Raw genomic sequence first — 18,661 nt, 5'->3', positions numbered from 1 at the left:
TCCACTGATTTTATCGTGTCCACGTCTAAAGGAATAAATACGATTACGTGTGTCTGTATGTATGTATGTTTAGAGTATGTTGTGTGGTTGTGTGTATGGGAAAACCCACAGTGCACATATCAATATCAAAATAATCATTGCCTCAATTGAGCATCAGGTGAGACGACACTAGATATTAAGAATAGAGAACATACCTACTACTAATAAATAAGTGTAGTAATATATAGATTTTGTTTATTATACGTCTATCTACTCAGAAACCATAGGACCGACTCAGATTTTACTTTACTATTATCAGAAAACCACATTATTTAACATTCTTAATTTCACACAGGAAATCTTATATCATAAAAACTCTCTTTTTTTTAAACTCTTTCTACACTCACAGCCACACACTAGGATTCCCTGTGTCGTGGGTGCCATTGACACACACATAGACAAATACACAAACACCCAGACCCAGGAACAAAAATCTAAGTTCATCATTTAGATATCTGTCTGGCCGGGGATCGAACCCGGGATCCTTTGCGCGTCAGACCGGTATGGTGACCGCTCCGCCACCCGGGTCGTCGCCGTAACATAGCCCGTCCTTTTAAAAATATGTTGTTTTTAAAAACAGTACGAAATTTCACGCACAGATCAACAAATGAAAACCTAGTACTTCTAAACAAATTAATTTGCTCGTAAATAAGTTTTGTATAAACAACAGACCACAAACAATTTGCTTTGCTTTCAATCTGACCTCAAATGCTTACTTTCATCAAGCTCACCTCAAGCTTACCTCAAGCCTACCTCAAACATAAACAGTGAACTATTGCGTTAGGATTTACGGTATACGACGTATGTCAGGTTGTTTACAACTTGACATTACACGTTGTGGTATTTGCTAACGATTTGCTTTACGTCGGACCTTCGACTAAAATTAATCGCAGTTTCAACAGAACAGATTCAAATTTAATTACGCGTCCGCCAACGGTTTCATCTGTAATTTTAGTTAAATCCATAAATCTATTACAGTATTAGGTTTATTGGATAAACATAAATTACCGACACCGACATTCATCATGAACCCATTAACGTCCCACTGCTGGGCACGGTTCTCCTCTCATAATGAGAAGGATCAGGCCATAGTCCACCGCGCTGGCCAAGTGCGTATTGGTAGATCACATACCTTTGAGATGTTTTTATAAATCTCTCAGGTATGCAGGTTTCCTCACGATGTTTTCCTTAGAGGTAAATAGAGGTGTGTGCCTCGGATTTGAACCTCGGGCCCCTCGATCGAGAGGCCGAGTTTCTTAACCACTAGGCTATCACTGCTCTCACCGACATTAATGTGCAGTAATGGGTAGGTATTGTCACACTCCTGGGCACGGGTTTCGGGGTTTCCTCTCAGAGTGAGAAGGATTTAATTTCGGATTGTTTACCGGGACGTGGTTGGCGACTATATTACTGGCAAGGAGTCGCCATTGTCACCAATATATCTACGACTTTGAAAAAGTGATCTTTTTTGAGGAGCCTTGTCACAGCATTTCGAAATCACCTCAGGAGGTCTTTCGTACATTACTTAAATTTACATACCTTTAAGCTACATTCCATTTTTTTCACAAAGCCTAACTATTACATTTCGACTCATATCGCTCAATCAAAGAATTTCTATTTGTCTAGTAGAAAGGCAGAGAAAACAAATGCACTAATGAACCTCGACTATCTAGCGCAGTTATCGACTTTTGTCTTCCCATTCGTCATTCGTCATTATTTCTGTCTCTAGTCACAGCTGATATCAATATAATGGTCTTAGAAATCTACGTTCATTAAACTACTCAATTACGATGATGATATCTGTTAACGGACATGATGAGCTGTGGCAAAATAAGGCTGACCGCCCATTGGTTACTAATGCTTGACTCTGCTTGAGTGATAGTTGCCAAAGCAACCATCTCGTCACTTATGCTACGCTCGGGCCTCTAATTTGTTGCTTGAGCGACCGTCGAGGCACATATTGTATTTTAATTGATTTTTTTTTATAATATAAGAGTAGCAGACGAGCATGCAGTCCACCTGATGGTAAGTGGCTACTGCCGCCCATGGACATCTGTAATCAATCCCAGATAGCATTAGATATTCCTACCTGAGGTCGGCCACAGATGCGCCGCTACCCCTGAGGACTAAGCTGGAAAGCCTCGGAAAATTCTGTCTCCCTTACCACACCCTTCAAACCGGAACATAGCAACGCCTAACACTACTGTTGTTAATCTGTCAATAGTTGGTTTACGTCTGTATAAGCTACAGAATAATCGCTGAGGAGTTTAACAGCACTTTTGGCAATCGCGTTAATTATTACGTAAACGCTCTTCCAGTCGCTAAAGCAATAGAAGCGAGTAAACAGTTAGCTTATGAAAACAGAATATAGGTAAAAAATTGAAAAATGAAAACATAGTTTAACGAGTTAGTAAAACGGATTTAACGTTTAGTTATTATAAGCCGTTAAAATAGGTAATTACCTATATTTGCTTTGAAATCAATAGACGATTCCCCCAAATGTTTCAATTGTATTTTTAAGTGCATTCAATCGAAAACATAATTGTATATTAGATACTATTAACAATACATAGCGTAATCAACAAAACAAGCCACGAACGATAAACCTAAATAATTTCCATAAATTTCGAGTAAAGGTAGTCTTATTTCTGGCCCTCGACACGACTCCACAATATCGGTTCGTTCACCGCATTTCTACATAGAAGTCTATGCTTTTTCAACAATTCATGAACCTGTTCCATAGGAACCACCTGTATAGGTACTACATTAAGACCGGTTTGTTGCGGTCACATGGCCACGAAAAGGTGGACGTCATACTTTCGACTATACAGGATATAATTCCACTTACTCGTAAATGTCTGTTACAACGTTATAACAACAATGGTCTCATAATCTCATTGCGCTATTAAACACTTATTAAGCACAGATTTAACAAAGAGTGCGTGAAGAACGGCCAGTTGCAAAATGGATTGTATTTTAACGAATAAATTTGTGAATGAGGTGATAGTGCAACGGTACCCACATTACTAAAATTACACAATAAACATAACTCCTACGTAATCAATAACAACGGAAATATACAATTCTCAGCATCCATTAGTTATCATCCGAGTACATCACTAACAGACGTAATTATAACCATCATAATGCCCCTGTTTGTATTTTCGGAGCCCCACAAAGCCATATTTTCAAACGCGGCCGATAAACAAATAAACAAACAATAGTAATATCGCTTCGAAGAATCGCAAGAGTTAATACAAGCCAAGTCACCGACCAACTTTCCTGGGAACTTTAAAATAGTCGTGTTTCTATTACATAAAGCGACTAATTTTATAAAGGGCTAATTTAGAACGCCGTAAAACACGGTGGAAACGTCACGAAGCAAACGTATTGTGGAACACAACTATTCTTTCACTTGACGTAGCAATACAAAGAGTGGAGAAATTCTCACGATGCTCCAACACTTCTGAGAAAATAGATATGTCACTCTAAGTATTTAATATATCTGCTGTTAGTAGATAAAGAAATGTCTCACAACTCATCACTGAATGAGCTTAACTATAGTTTACAAATGCACATTATACAAGAAGATTGTTAATGGTATAGTGGGGTTGACAAGACAATTAGTAAACCCCAAAATAAATAAAGTATAAAAAAGAAATTAACTATAGTTAAAATTGGTAATTAACTTTATAATCCTATTTCTGTAATTATTTATGCAATTACCTCATTAAATAATTCCTAGGATTCTCTAAGCACCTACTGAGGAAATGAAGTTAATTAGTAATTATAACGGCATTTCAAATGTCAAGTTTAAGTTAGCACAATATAACTTAAGTTTAGCGTATTCAACAAATCTCAGTAATATTTTTCTCAATGCAAATTTAATTTTAATTAGGTCATTTTAGTTTTATAAAAGCTAGACTTATTTTATTTTCTTTTGAAACTCAATTCCCTTGCGTTTCTACTGATTTTATATGTACATAAACCTACTTTAGATCTAGAATAAATGTAGAGCTGTTATACTTAGCTCGCAATCTACCTAGATACCAAAGTAAGTAAAACCAGCATCTTTAATTACAGACTTATATCAATGTCACTTGTTTTTATGTAGAGCTATGTAGATTTGTTCTGTGGGCGACATAACCCATTCTTCGGTTACTATTGATGTAACGATTACCGCGTCACGTAGTCTTAAGTACCGATTTTGTGTCAGAACCTTCAGGTATGTAGGCCACAACTATTAAGCAGTCAATGGATTAACCTATTTAAATAATGTCACTGAAATCGACCGGCTAAATTAAGGACAAAATATACGGAACATCCCTTTGTATAAATAATTTGTTTTATGACACAGGAAATGTGTATTAAGCTAATATTATCGCGAACTCTACATTTTTAATTTTCATTAGTATATTTTCAATTTATTTTGCGAACATAACAGATAATTAATTTGATCTATTACCACGGTTTTTATTTTACATTTTACAGATGGCGATGGCTTATCAATTGGCATCATGTGTGTTGTGAGTTGTGACGATGGGGATTAAGGAGCAGACTTGTGACAAAAACGTTACAGAATAGTTCGCTAGTTTGCGCTGAAGTTTCGCCTTCACCGGCGGGGTCAACGATTCTCGACTCGTCAACAAATCCATCGACGAGAATAACCCGTTACACTGCATCGCCTTCCAGCGGATTTCACTCCGCAACATTGGCTAGTATTTTGTACCTCTAGGCAGGTTTAGCGGTGATCAAAATCCGCTCAATCATAACGCAATTACTGCCAAATACTTCGTAGTCACGCAGAGATTCCTAATTTAAACTGTTTTTTTGTTGCAGTAACTGGTAAGGTGCTCAACAATGTAATAAAGCGGTTCGTAAAAACATTGCAAGAAATAAATCAAGCTGATTGCAGACATTGGGTTTTCGTAAAAATCTCATCTTATTACATTCTCTATTATACTTGTGTTAGGATATAACATAATTTGGAGAGGATATGACATTTAGAAAAAGTTTAAACTTAAAAATAAGCAGCCTCTACAATTTAGTACCAAAACTGTGAGAGCTGCAATATAATAGTAACAAATAGAACTCTACCCAGCCACTTATGCATACTTGATTGTTTACTCTTTATTCGTAATGATCTGACAGAACACGTACAGTAGATTTCTATCAATAACCGTGTTATCTAACAATGATCGATGTGTTTAGGATAATGATTTACTGATAGTAAAGTACGTAAGGCTTCTTAAACACGAAACATTGCAATGCAACCACAGTGCAGTGTCGATTGTGTTAATTCATTTCACGCAATTGAATATTTATGATCTCTTTTGAATAAACAACTCTTGTAATGTCACAATGTCATTGCACAAGGCTGAGTGCCAATTGTAGAGTAAAATAAAAAGTAGCTTTGTAAATATCTTGAATGTAGAGTTCAGATTTTTTTAATCCTACGTTTGTTTTACTATTTGATGTGATAATTGTAAACAGTTTTGGTGTCAATGTTAAGATCAAATGTTATAATAGTGAAAGGTAAGCAGAAAATATTTAATTAAGATTCGATTAACACGCAATCTCGACACTGGTTTCCAGAATTCAATACATGGGAATCTGTAATAGTTTAATATTGGAAACTATTTCGATATTTGCTTTAAGTACGCTGATCTAAGAGCAAAAGAAACATAGTCTCATCAAATGCATCTTTTTGTATCCATGCAACAAATGTAAACACATTAAAATGATAATAAGAAACAATTGTAAACCCGAAGGTAAAACATAAACATAGTCTATGAGGAATTCCTTGGAGAATATTCATGCTTCACATTAATACAAACAATTGAACATGCCCAGCTATCCAGGTACAAAGAGGAAGTAACGGGACAAATTCCAGAGAAGTCCCTCTACATGCATGTTCACGATCACTAGTTATACTTTTAAAGTAATGCCGCGGGCAGTTAATTGTTTATTCAGTTGTTTTACGATCTTCTACATTAAATGAATGTTTAATTTTATAGTTGACACGTAGCTAGCTGCCATATATTAGAAGATTCAAATAAAAAAATGTTATCGATTTGTTTGATAAAAAATAAAAGTTAATTTTAACAAGTGTTTTCCTAAAGATAAACGTTGTTTGTCCGGTAAATATCCATACAAAAATACGATACATTGTACGATGCCGCATCGTGATGTAACTCTCCATTTCAAACCAAAGCAGTGTAAGACAAAATAAACCATAAATAAGATAAAGTGAGAAAATAAAGCACACAAATTTTCTTAGAACTGAAATTATGACACCACTCAAAAAGAAAACAAGTACATGAAAGTAAACCGTTCACATGGCGAGGTGCATTAACGTTAACTTGTCATTCTGATCAATTATAGGATCGTTCAGCACTTCACTGGCATATGACACATTTTCATTTAAAAATGCGGTATGCGGTTAACCTTAGCAACAGAAGGGAACCCATTGATTTTTCGCGTTGCAAGTTGACGTCACGAGCGCGACAGTCTGGCGCAGACGGCGCGCGCCGGTTCGCGTCTCACCGGCGACTGGCGGCAGGCGGGCCGACCACGATTGCCGAGTGCCGACTAGCGACTCTAGCGAGAGGAAATGCCAGTTACCATGCGGTCCTCGTGCCACCGGTGTCTCGTAATGTTGACCTTACCGGCCAATTTATGCGAAGGACCCAGCTGATTTTTAACAACACAGATACACGGTATAGGTACATGGATGTGCATGTCTGAAATCTCAGCAGACGCAAAAAGACGCTAGATAACATAAGAAATTCGTACAATATATTAAAAATTAGAATGCCACTGTTCAATTATATATGAACTAAAATATTAAACTTTTATCAGTTTAAAAAATCATATAATACGTATAAATGTATTATGAATAGTACGTCTACTTATAAATTTATTCATAACATAACGTCGATAATTAAGTTAATGTTATTAGAGTGTCTGCGTATTTTAAATTTTCCATTGTTTTTAATGTGATAACATTCATAGCAATTTATTTACGGTAGTTTAAGGGAATTCTAAGGTATGCTATTTAAATAGCCGAAGACTTTTATATTACTTTTATAATCTAAACTAATATAACTCTTATGAACAAGATGATAGAGTCGGTTTAGCTACAAGTATTTGTTGTCAGATCCTCCGGTGCATTGTAAGGCATTATAATCGTATGATAATTCAATCAATAACTTTAAAGAATATTACATAGTAAGGAAATAAAGTTCTTTAAGATAATTTAAGGAGTACAGTAGAATTTAAAGACGTTACAGAAACTCTACATTAGCAAGAGCCTGATACAAACTAGCTATACGGCAGCGTAAGTTGGTGCTATTCTAATCGTACAGGCGTTAAAGACCTAAAACTTTTGCATGGCGATTGATATTGATGATATTGATTAAGTAATGTGCTTTTTAATGCAATTTTTTAGACAAATATAAATTCATTTTTTGAGAATGGACCTATCCCCATGAAATACCAAGCACACCTTCGTCGATAACACTCTATCCTTCCGAATATGCTTTACCCCAATTTTTCAATAAAAACAAAAGTACTCTCAATATATTACACAGCAACGAACCTTTCCTATGCATTTACGTAATTATAATATTCAGTGTCATCTATTAATACACTCAATAAAACAAAAGTAGGCGTTTGTACTTGGGTACCTGTACCCTTACCATGAGTTTTTACGTTGGCCCATACAATTTCCAAGTTCTGATATAATCCGCTAGGGCCGGCTAGGGGCACTGATTGGAAATAGTATGGGCAAATACGTAATCAAATCAAATCAAATACCAAAACAGTATTTATCAAAACGTAATCAATATTTGTCAAAACGTAAAAACTCATGGTAAGGGTACTGATGTTTTTTAGCAGAATACAGGCCAACGATTGGCACGTCTAAGCCGGCAATAAAATTTTATTTAAGCTTACGCATTACAAAATATAACACAACAATTTAAACATTTCGAGATTCATTATTATAAAAAGAATAATTGCTATTAAATTTTTATTATGATTAAACATTTAGATCGACGAATTGCCGCTATCATTTTATTAGGCGTATATGTTTGAAGGTGGTAGAACCTGTGGTTCGACTCCGGCGGCGCCACCGCCACACCTATTTCTACCTAATAACAGTAGTGTTAGGCGCTGCTGTGTTCCGGTTTAAGGGAGACAGACTTTTCCGAGGCGTTCCAGCTTAGTCCTCAGGGGTAGCGGCGCATCTGTGGCCGACCTCAGGTAGGAATATCTAATCCTATCTGGGGTTGATTACAGATGTCCATGGGCGGCAGTAGCCACTTACTATCAGGAAGACTGCATGCTCGTCTGCTACTCTTATATTATAAAAAAAAATGTCGTTTTCTTGTCAAGTCATATAAAAACAGAAATTACATATCCATTTAAGGCGCAATTTTACAGACTTCACATTTTGTTGTAACTTTAAAATGTATATTTATTGGTTGACTTAGACCGGAGATATAAGGGTGCAAATAAACGACCATAAGGCAAAAAAAAGCTTAAATTTCGATACAAGAGGCTTCACTTACTCAGTAATGGGAAGCGGGTGGCAGGGTGTTTCCCGAGCGGCGTGCTGGTGGCGCTGATGTCGCTCTGGGAGCTGTGCAGGCTGCTCTTGCCGCTAGCATTCGCTGATCCTAGCTCCATCCGCATCCGAATATGTCGGCTGTAATAGAAAACACACTTGTACGTTAAATTACGTTATTATAACTATTCAGGTGTGTGTTTGGCTATACCGTACTGTTTTTTAATATTCTCTATTTAATAGGCAGGTTGAGTGTTATAAATGTGAATTATTTAAATAAGACTTATTAATTTTTAACTTTAGAAGTTCTAACTTTCCTGTACTCGCAAAGAGTCATAAGATGGTTAACACATGTAAATACTAAGTACATATTATATTAGCGTCTCATAAAGATATTAAAATTAGTTATTTTTTAAACTAAATAAGTTAGTTACTTTATAAGGCACAAATATAAAAAATAATATATAAAAAATAAATATAATAACAAAATAACGCTTTCTACACTCACAGCCCACACTAGGATTCCCTGTATCGTGGGTGCCATGGACACACACAAAGACAAATACACAAACACCCAGACCCAGAAACAGAAACCTAAATTAATCATTTAGATATCTGTCTGGCCGGGGATCGAACCCGGGACCCTCCCCACGTCAGACCGGTATGGTGACCGCTCCGTCACGCGGGTCGTCAAATATGTATTTGTATTATTAGAAATGAAGTTATTTCTAATAACACTTAGTAATACTTGTAACAATTTCGAATACGAGATTTTATATTGTCTAGACGGTTGTAGAATATTGTACTTATAATACATAAAAAATTAAATCATATAAAATAAATATCGCCAAAGGCTTACTTTTTGTTACGTAACGAATAATTTTAAGCACAACATAATTAGTAAAATAAATAAAACACAGCAAATATTAAACAAATATTACAGATAGCAGTACAACGACACAATAATAAGCGTATTAAATAAATAATAAGCGATATGACAATTAAATGAATTATAAATTCAATATTACCTTTTAGGTTTAGTATTTGTACTGTTGGACTTAGAGCTCAACATCCTTGTAACACTGCATGCAGTTTGAGAACGTTGCAAGGAAAATGAGCAATCAACTTTTGACTTAATATCTTTAAACGATTTTGTCTTATAATCACATTTGAGATCTATTGTGCTCTTTTTCAAAAAACTTTCACGTCTCTCATTCTTTTTCACCGCTTTTGGACTGCTTTGTACACTATTATCAGCATCAGTCTTTCGGTTGGCTAGCATTGTTTTTAGCTTGCTAGGAACATCACGCTTAGGCATTTTATATTTTTTTAATGTGAAGCTCCTTTTTTCTTCCTTATTTTTATCGTTAGGTCTCGTATCTTTGTCACTGTTCAAAGAATTTCGTTTACTTGTATTTTTTGGAGTCTCATCCTCGTCGACTATGTGTAAAATCTCAGAATTTTGCTCTTCTAAGGTATCTTCCAGGGGAGTAAAATACATATTCGTCTTACTAGGGTTAATATTTTTCTGACTGCAATCTGAACGTGTTGAAGTTGTAGAATCAGGTGACATGTCGTGAATAACATTTAAAAAGACGGGTGATGCTCGATGGTTTTCAAAATCTGTATAAACCCCACTGGATTCCATGCATGAGTCTTCGCTTCTATTAACAATCAAAGGTGGATTTCCATTGCCATTTTTACCTCCATATAAAGCACCGTCAATAACTTGTGCTCTCCTATCCCCCCTCTGTATGTGCTCATCTAAACCATCAGCATCGCTCTCCGTAAAAAAGTCAGAATCTGTCATAGGGTCTACTCTTCTAGTCACAGGTACATTCTGCCAGTCCATATCTATAACATCTTCGCGAGGTCCCATAGGGTGATCAGCACTTCTACTAACTGGTCTTGACATTTCTCCATCACCTTGATATCCATCTAGGCTTGTGATACTCGTTATGCTAGTTATAAAACTATTAGAAACTTTAGACGTTTCCATTGATTTTGGATATTCGTTTTTGCTGTCGGAATATGTCTGCGAGTCGTGCAATGTGGAGGACGAGAACTGTGAGTACGTACTGATCTCACCATTAACATCAGAACTGTCAAGTGGTAACTCCTCTGGCGAAGGTGTCTGCTCTATTCTGTTAGTAATCATAGAACTGCCATGCTTGCAGTCAAGTGGTATTTCTAAATTAACTGTCGTGTCAGCAACAGAACTAGCTGGTTCAAGAATACTTCCATGTATTGATGGTAGAAACTCTTCTTCTAAATTATGTATAAACTCTTCTTTCATAATATCAATATGGTCTGAAGTAGTATCTTCCAACTGTTCCTGCGACATTTGCTCTTCTGGCATACAGAAAGTATTTTCATTAACATTTGTGACAGGGCAGGACACATTCGAACAAGTCGTTTCAATTTTGTCATCGATATTAATCCCTTCTATAGCGTCCAAAGTAGCTATTGGTGCTAAAGAGCAATTAAACATATTACGTCTCATATGAATATTTTCAAAGCCGTCGTTTTGTATTGTCGATGCTGCCGAGTTACTTTCAGTCTTATCAGTTGACGGAGTGTCCCCGTTATCTGGAGATATCTTACACTCATTATTATCACAGAAAATTGGTAGACCTTCCACTGTTGGGGAAAATGCGTTCTCTAAATAACATATATCATCCATCTGATCCGGTGTCAAAATTCCCAAACTATCATCTAAAGAATTTTCTTCGTTATTTCTGCTGATTGAATTATCGTTTGGACTCAGATTCGTTTCCAAAGTTCGAGGGTGAATGTGAGATTTAAGTTGCAAACAAAGATCAGATCGTGAATGTGTATTGAATGTTTTTTTGTTGAGGAAAAGATCTTTTTCACAGGAATATTCAAACTCTTTCATAGGTTTATCATCAAAATTTAAAACATTCGGTAATCTATCGACACTTTTGTGATTAGACATGGTACAAAATATTTGTGGTTTAGTATCAGCTATTGCTTCCTTTGTTTCCAATCCATTCCATAATGTTGTGTCAGTCTTTTGTTTAGAAGACGTAGATGGATCTGTTTGAAGATCAAATAAGAGGCTGTATGGACCAGAATCATCTCGATCTTTATCGTCATCTAATTGCTGTGTAATATCATTAATAATACTTTTGGTTTTCTTATCAACACCACGATCTTGCTTTTTTGTGATTTCATTTAGCTTTTCACGCAAGTCTAAGATTCTTGGATTCTGTTCAACTACTTTTTCCAATTTAAGATTCATTTTAGGTATTAAAGTTGCAAAAGGTTTAAAAAATATTTTTTCTTTTAAGTCCTCTTTTCTGGGGCGTATTTCCATATTATCACCCGTATCTGCCATCTTAACTGCTCCGAGATGCGAGTTTTTGAATCTGGGGTTATCATGAGAAAATGAGCCACGGATTTCTAATAATCGTGATTTGCCATTTCTATCAATGGGAATCTGAAACAAAGTTAAGACACAAATTATTTTTTTACTTTACAGAGCAAAATTAAGCTACAAATATATCAAAACAATCGGATATCAGATATTTGACAAATATATCTGCAATACTAACGATTTTTGATAGGAAAATTATTTAGGGTCTGTTACTTGAATACTAGTACTAAGTAATGAACTAGGTACTGCTACGTAAACATAGGAAACGAGGTAAATTAATGGTAATAACCAATAACTAATCAAGTAAATAATCTCATTTCGAGCTCGAAGAACAAGGACAGAAAGTAATCACTTACAAAAACAAAGGCACATCAGACAGACACGACAACCATATTTTTCGAAGTTTAATTCAACTAAGTATGTATATTAAACGTACAAAATGTTTGTGTACCTACAATATAACGATTAACATTTTATTTTTATTTTAACACCTAAACCATTATTTTTACAATTTAACCAATATTATCTGTTTAGATTCTTTCTTATGTTTATTCTTGTATGATAATGAGTATGTTTTGAGATAAATTGAAAAGAGGAGTATCAGTTACAGGGTCTCCTTCTAAGTCCTAGACTTTTTAAATAATAAAGCATTACTCAATCAAGATAGACCAAGGTCTAAAAGCATTGCCTTATAAAACTGACACACTATATACTCGTATTTATATCATGTCATTAAACGGAACGTAATGAAAAGGTACACCTAGGTAGGTGTATCTACAATGTGTTTTACGTCAGACATCGTAAATACTTATAAGGCATGAATATTGACTTATAAGGCATGAATATTGAATTTTCTACTCGAGACTATTTAGTTATCAATGTTAACATACAACTTTAATTGATATTCATGATTCGAAGAGCCAGACTATATTCCGCCAAGGAATTGAATTTATTTACATAATGTGCCTGTATTGATCCTAATCCCAGACTACTAATAAAAACTATTATAAGTACGCTTCGATATTAAAGTTTCCGTCGATTGTCGTAAAGATTAAAAGTTTAATAGCGAATGGATTAAAAATAATAGAATCCGTATCGATATCTGATGCATATATTGCTTAAACCGGCTTAAGTAATAGGAAATCGGAATACGAACACATTTTAACGTTCGAACTCGTTCATTAATTTCAAAATCATTTGTTACTGGCATAAATATTACGATCAATTTAAATTTCTAATGAGACTGCCAAAGCGAAAACGAATGTTAATAACTTGTGAATGTTGCGCAAATTAAAAATGTGAATACCTACAATCTTTATGTACTAAATACTCGTATATTATGTTATAATATAGGTCTCAGGACTGATAATAATATCTCAGACTCAGATAATTATATCCCGATCTAAAAAAATACGAATTAGAAATTAATTATAACTTGTTTAAATGATGAAGGAAAATAACGTGAGGAAACCTGCATATCTGAGAAATATTAAAAAAGTTTTCAAAGGTATATGAAGTGTACCAATACGCCCTTGACCATGGTGCCCGTGCCCAGCAATGGGACAGTAATGGATTGATGGCGATAAATAATTACATTTTGTCCTTGTAATATTCGTGGATAAAACTTGATTATTGCGTTCTCGGGGCCATTCTAAAAGTCTGCCCTCTAATATGTTGCTCACCACGGTTCAGGGAGCCGTCATGCACGGTGATTCTAATGCAGTCATTGTATAAACACGACTTACTAGAACATTTAAACGGACTATATTATTATTTGTATCATTATAATTCATTTTATATTTAGAAGTAGCAAACGAGCATGCAGTCCACTTGATACAACCCTATATAGGACTAAAGTCCCACCTGGGGTCGGCCACTGATACGCTGCTAACTTTACGTACTAAGTAAATATTTATCGCATATGTAATTAAGTCTCCCTTACCACTTCCTTCAAACCAGAACGCAGCACTTAACATTGTTGTTATTAGGAATACCACGGTAGTACCACGTAAGACGAACTAAGAAGCGTTCTACCAACTTTAAATTAATGAAAAATTGAACTTTAATAACGGGAGTTTCACTTTTGGAAATGACCTTATCAGATTCCTCAATTAATATTCCGATTGGATAATTAGTACTAATACATAAACAGTTGAAACCGTTTGTTTAATTTGTTCCTGATAATGGTAACATTAATTATCATTTGCTTGTATGTAATACCACTTGCTTCCATACAAATTAGGTAATTATCAGTTGTGTTAGAAATATATTCCTAGCAGACCCGGCACACTTTGTGTTGTCATATAAATAAAAAAAATTAAGGGTGGACAACCCTTATCACTTAGGGGTATGAAAAATAGATAGTAGCCGATTGTCAGACCTACTGAATATGCATATAAAACTTGGTGAAAATCGGTAAAACCGTTTCGGAGGAGTACGGTAACTAACATTGTGACACGAGAATTTTATATATAAGATTTTTATTAATTATTTTGTGTTATTTTGATGAAGTGTTATTTTTATAATATAATAAGTGCCCATTTATATAGTCACTGGCTGTATGCGTTACGCGATTATATGCACTAGTATAAAAAAAGAAAAAAAACGCTCTTGGCGTTAGTTTTATTTTGCGCGGGAAAGATAAAAATTGTAATTTGGTCGAAGAAATAGTTTCATTTTAATAGCTTCTTTAACGGCGAAAGAAAAAATGGCGAGAAAACCTACCCGTCTGATGTCTGAAAAAGTTCTCAAAGATGTGTGAAATCTATCAATATACACTTAACCAACGCCGTGGACTATGGACTAAACTCCTCTCACTTTAAGAGGTGATCTGTGCTCAGCAACGCGAGGATAATGAGTTGACGACGATTGATACATATTTAAAGGACTTTATTTATTTATTTTATTAAATTTATTAAGAGCTACCAACAGAACTATATGTCATACATGACTGACAATGTTATTTTCTTAAGTAATATAGCTTAGTACACATAATTCCATTTACAGGTAGTCACAACATGCAAAACAGTAAGTGCTTATACAATAGGTAGCTAGTACAGTTGCTTCTAAATTACCATTTAATTATATTTTATACAAAAAAATAAATAAAGTATGAGATAATATTTTTATGAAAACATTTTTATGTAGGTACGAATAGGCCTACTTAGCCTACTTAATATTCTAACCAATAGGTACTATTCTCGGTACCCAAGCCCGTAAACGATAGGTATTACTAAGGCCACCCTATTCACCTACCACCCTAAGTAAAGTTCATTCGAGTTTAGCCCTCAAGACAGATCGATCTCACGTACCTACGTAATTTTATTTTATATACAGATTCGTGACATATTTTTGTAACAAACAACAGTGTTTTTTTCCTTCTTAGCATACTGTCGTTAATAATGCTTTGGTTTTCCATTTTAATAATTGGTGCCAAAGTTTTAAAAAGTCACCAACGATGAATTATTCAAAGTAGAAAATCACAAATTCGTAAATAACTCCTTAAGTAGGTAATTTCACTAGTCTCGTATTATTACCATCGTTTTGATCTGTACTCCTTTTCTGATAACGATTCCTTTTACAAATAGGTGTGTTGATTGAGCAATAACCGCTATTAATAAGGAGGCTACGAGCAGAAATTTCCACAATACATTGAGATAAGTATCAGAGCGCAAAGTCACGAATGAGCATAATGATCGGAACTATTCGGAACAGTGTAGACAAATGAATCATTTTAGCAACTGAGAACGTAACTAGCAACTTTTCAACCTGATTGTTGCGGGCTGCTAGGGCTGCCTAATATGTGCTATATTTAGATATTGTTTTAGTTACCACGTATATTAGTACAGATACTTCGCCGCCTTGAAATTGAATGAAGCCAGAAAAGGCTGATTTGTCAGTTATTATTTTGAATTCTCAACACATAAAAAACATTTTTAGAGAAAATTTACGAATAAATAACTAATAAAGAAATAAGTATCTCAAATACTTTAGGGACATTTTAGCACCGAGACGTGGCAAAACTTTTTTATGCAACTATTTCAATTGTCAAAACTGGTTACATTTTCTTGTTAGGACTAATTTTTAATCTATGAGTTTCCAAATAACTCTTAATCTAATGTATTAATACTTATAATTTAAAATAGAACTTTGTTCGTAACTATGTTAAAAATAATTAAGCTGGTTTGGGCAGAATTGACTCTACCATAACATAGATTTTGCGAAGGGGACTTAATTTAGGCAATATTTATTGCAAAGTTCGAGGAAAACTTAGCGGTGGTAATAACTTTTCAAATTATATTACGAATAATTAAAAAACAAATTACTATTTACCTATAATAATCATCATCAACCCATTATTGTCGCACTGGTGCACCCTCTCCTCTCATAATGAGAACGATTAAGCCATAACCCACCGCGCTTGCCGAGTGGGTATTGGTAGACTTCACATACTTTTGAGATTTTTTTATACATCTCTCAAGTATGCAGTATTAAAGATTCATCTACCTTTTTATAGCTGTGTCATCCCTAACACGAGATACTAAACTATAGCTTGGATACTCTGATTTATGCCATTAAGGATTGGAACCTTGTCTACAAGATTCGAGCGGCGATCTAGACATGCAAACAAATGTCTGCTGCAAAACAGTACTAAAGTTGTTATTTACGCGTGTAAAGGACGTGAATAATAGATCACTTGCGTCTTGCATCTTGTATTGCGTCTGCGTGTCAACGTCATCACTTCCTGAGATCGGGCATAGATTACAGATCAATTCGAAGTTATTTATAGCTATCTAGAAGTAGTCATTACTGTAGATGTAACAAAGGCAATAAAAGTTCCGTGGCTGGATTGCAGCAATACTACTGCGAGTATTTATTGCTGCAATAAATTTTGGCTTATAACAGCAGTATTTCAATCTTCATGGGACACATATAAGACTTTAATAGGTACGAAGGCATGGGGCATGCACGCATTTTAAAGTGAAGTTGACCTTAGGTATAAAGTGAGATCCAAAGCGCAAAGTATATATAATCAACTTCTAATTTTAGGCTAATTGATATATTTGATATGTAACAGGTATTCACGATATTTACAGCGCAACAAAGCCCGTTAGTACTTCTATTGCATAAAAATAGTAACATACATGCTGTTTCTCTTGCAATTTCCGAATTATATAAAAAAAAATGCTGTTGACGCCTTCCGAATTATATAAAAAAAAATGTTGTTGACAGCCCTAGAGGCGGCTCATTTACACTTATTATCGAAACACCACGCAATTTCATCAAACTTTAACCTGCACACACACAAGACCGATAACAAATAGAGCGTTGTGGCCCACAGATATATTACTATCACTGATCACATATATCAGTAACCGATATACGAGGGAGTGTTATCTACTTCGGCTATCCAATAAACATATTAATAGATAATTATCTACATATAAACAACTCTGATTAATTAGTGATTCTTAACAAATTTGTAACTGATAAAATTAATAGAACGATATTGAGATCATTAATTGTTTTTGCAATTTACAAGAATTGTTCAAAACTTATATTCTAACAGATGAACTAAACAATAGTTATATACTCGTTCATACTAATAATAGAATGTTAATTTACGTAATTCATTTCCACAAAACAGACTTTGCATATTGTATTGAAGTTAATGCGCATAAGCCTGCGCAATGAAGTAAATAATAATATATGACTTTTCAATTATTTACCTAGTTTTATGCCGGCAGAAAAAAATATATATTTTGCTACTTCATAAATATTTACCCGTCTTTGAATCCAACTCTGTTTATGCCATAAGTCACAGTATAATTGTTAATCACCTAGCTGCACGCCATATATCTGTTTCAGTGTACAGAAAAAAACTAACTATACATATAACTCACACATACATGTGTCATAGTGCGCGTGTGTAGTATGTACACTTAAACATTTACACGCACATGCGTGTAAGTGTACATAAATGCACACATGCGTGTGCATATGGGTGTGTGCTTGAATAAAAGTCAATCAAGCGCAGTGCCGCACGTCACCCCTATAATACGTGAGATAGGTACTTTGTTTGTATTCATAGCATTTTTTTTATAATATGGAGTAGCAGACGATCCATCTGTTAGTAAGTGGCAACTGTCGCCCATGGACATCTGTAATCGACTCCAGATAGAATTAGATATTCGAACCGGAGGTCGGCCACAGATACGCCGCTAAGGAGTAAGCTGGAACGCCTCGGAAAAGTATGTCTCCCTTACCACACCCTTCAAACCTGAACACAGCAGCGCTTAACACTGCTGTTATATGGCAAAAATCGCGGTGGTGCCGCCGGAGTCGAACCACAAAGAGTTCTACCACCTTCAGATTACATTACAACAGACATTTTAGCAATAACGTCATATTTATTACCTCAAATTTTAATAAAATCATACCTAAGTACCTAAGTAATAATAATCCATTGTATTATAATTAGTTGCTTTGTAATACTACCTATAACATATTTCAAGATTTCCCGCGCTGATTTATTATAATTAACCTTAAAGGCACGAATTTTAGGATAATTATAAAGGTACCATATTAAACAATAAGTAGTTTACTTTTTTATGAAAAATAATTCTAATGGTATCCAAAAACTGAAGAAAACAAAT

General features: G+C 34.9%; 1 protein-coding gene across 1 annotated transcript in view; it reads right to left on the bottom strand.

The window, feature by feature from the left end:
• Positions 1 to 18,661, bottom strand: part of toc (toucan) — a 113,009-nt gene that overhangs the window by 78,185 nt on the left and 16,163 nt on the right. The window contains exons 2-3 of the mRNA XM_073082652.1: positions 9,637 to 12,068; positions 8,613 to 8,749 (exon numbers count right to left, since the gene is read on the bottom strand). Coding sequence (XP_072938753.1) covers positions 8,613 to 8,749; positions 9,637 to 12,068 — 2,569 coding nt within the window. The remainder of the gene's footprint in view (positions 1 to 8,612; positions 8,750 to 9,636; positions 12,069 to 18,661) is intronic.

The sequence above is a fragment of the Epargyreus clarus genome, unplaced genomic scaffold (assembly GCF_041222505.1).
Source record: "Epargyreus clarus isolate Ecla_fem2 unplaced genomic scaffold, WU_Ecla_fem_2.2 ptg000018l, whole genome shotgun sequence".
Classification (NCBI taxonomy): Eukaryota; Metazoa; Arthropoda; class Insecta; order Lepidoptera; family Hesperiidae; genus Epargyreus; species Epargyreus clarus.
The sequence above is the reverse complement of the archived record's forward strand: the minus strand, read 5'-3'. Positions and strand labels throughout refer to the sequence as shown.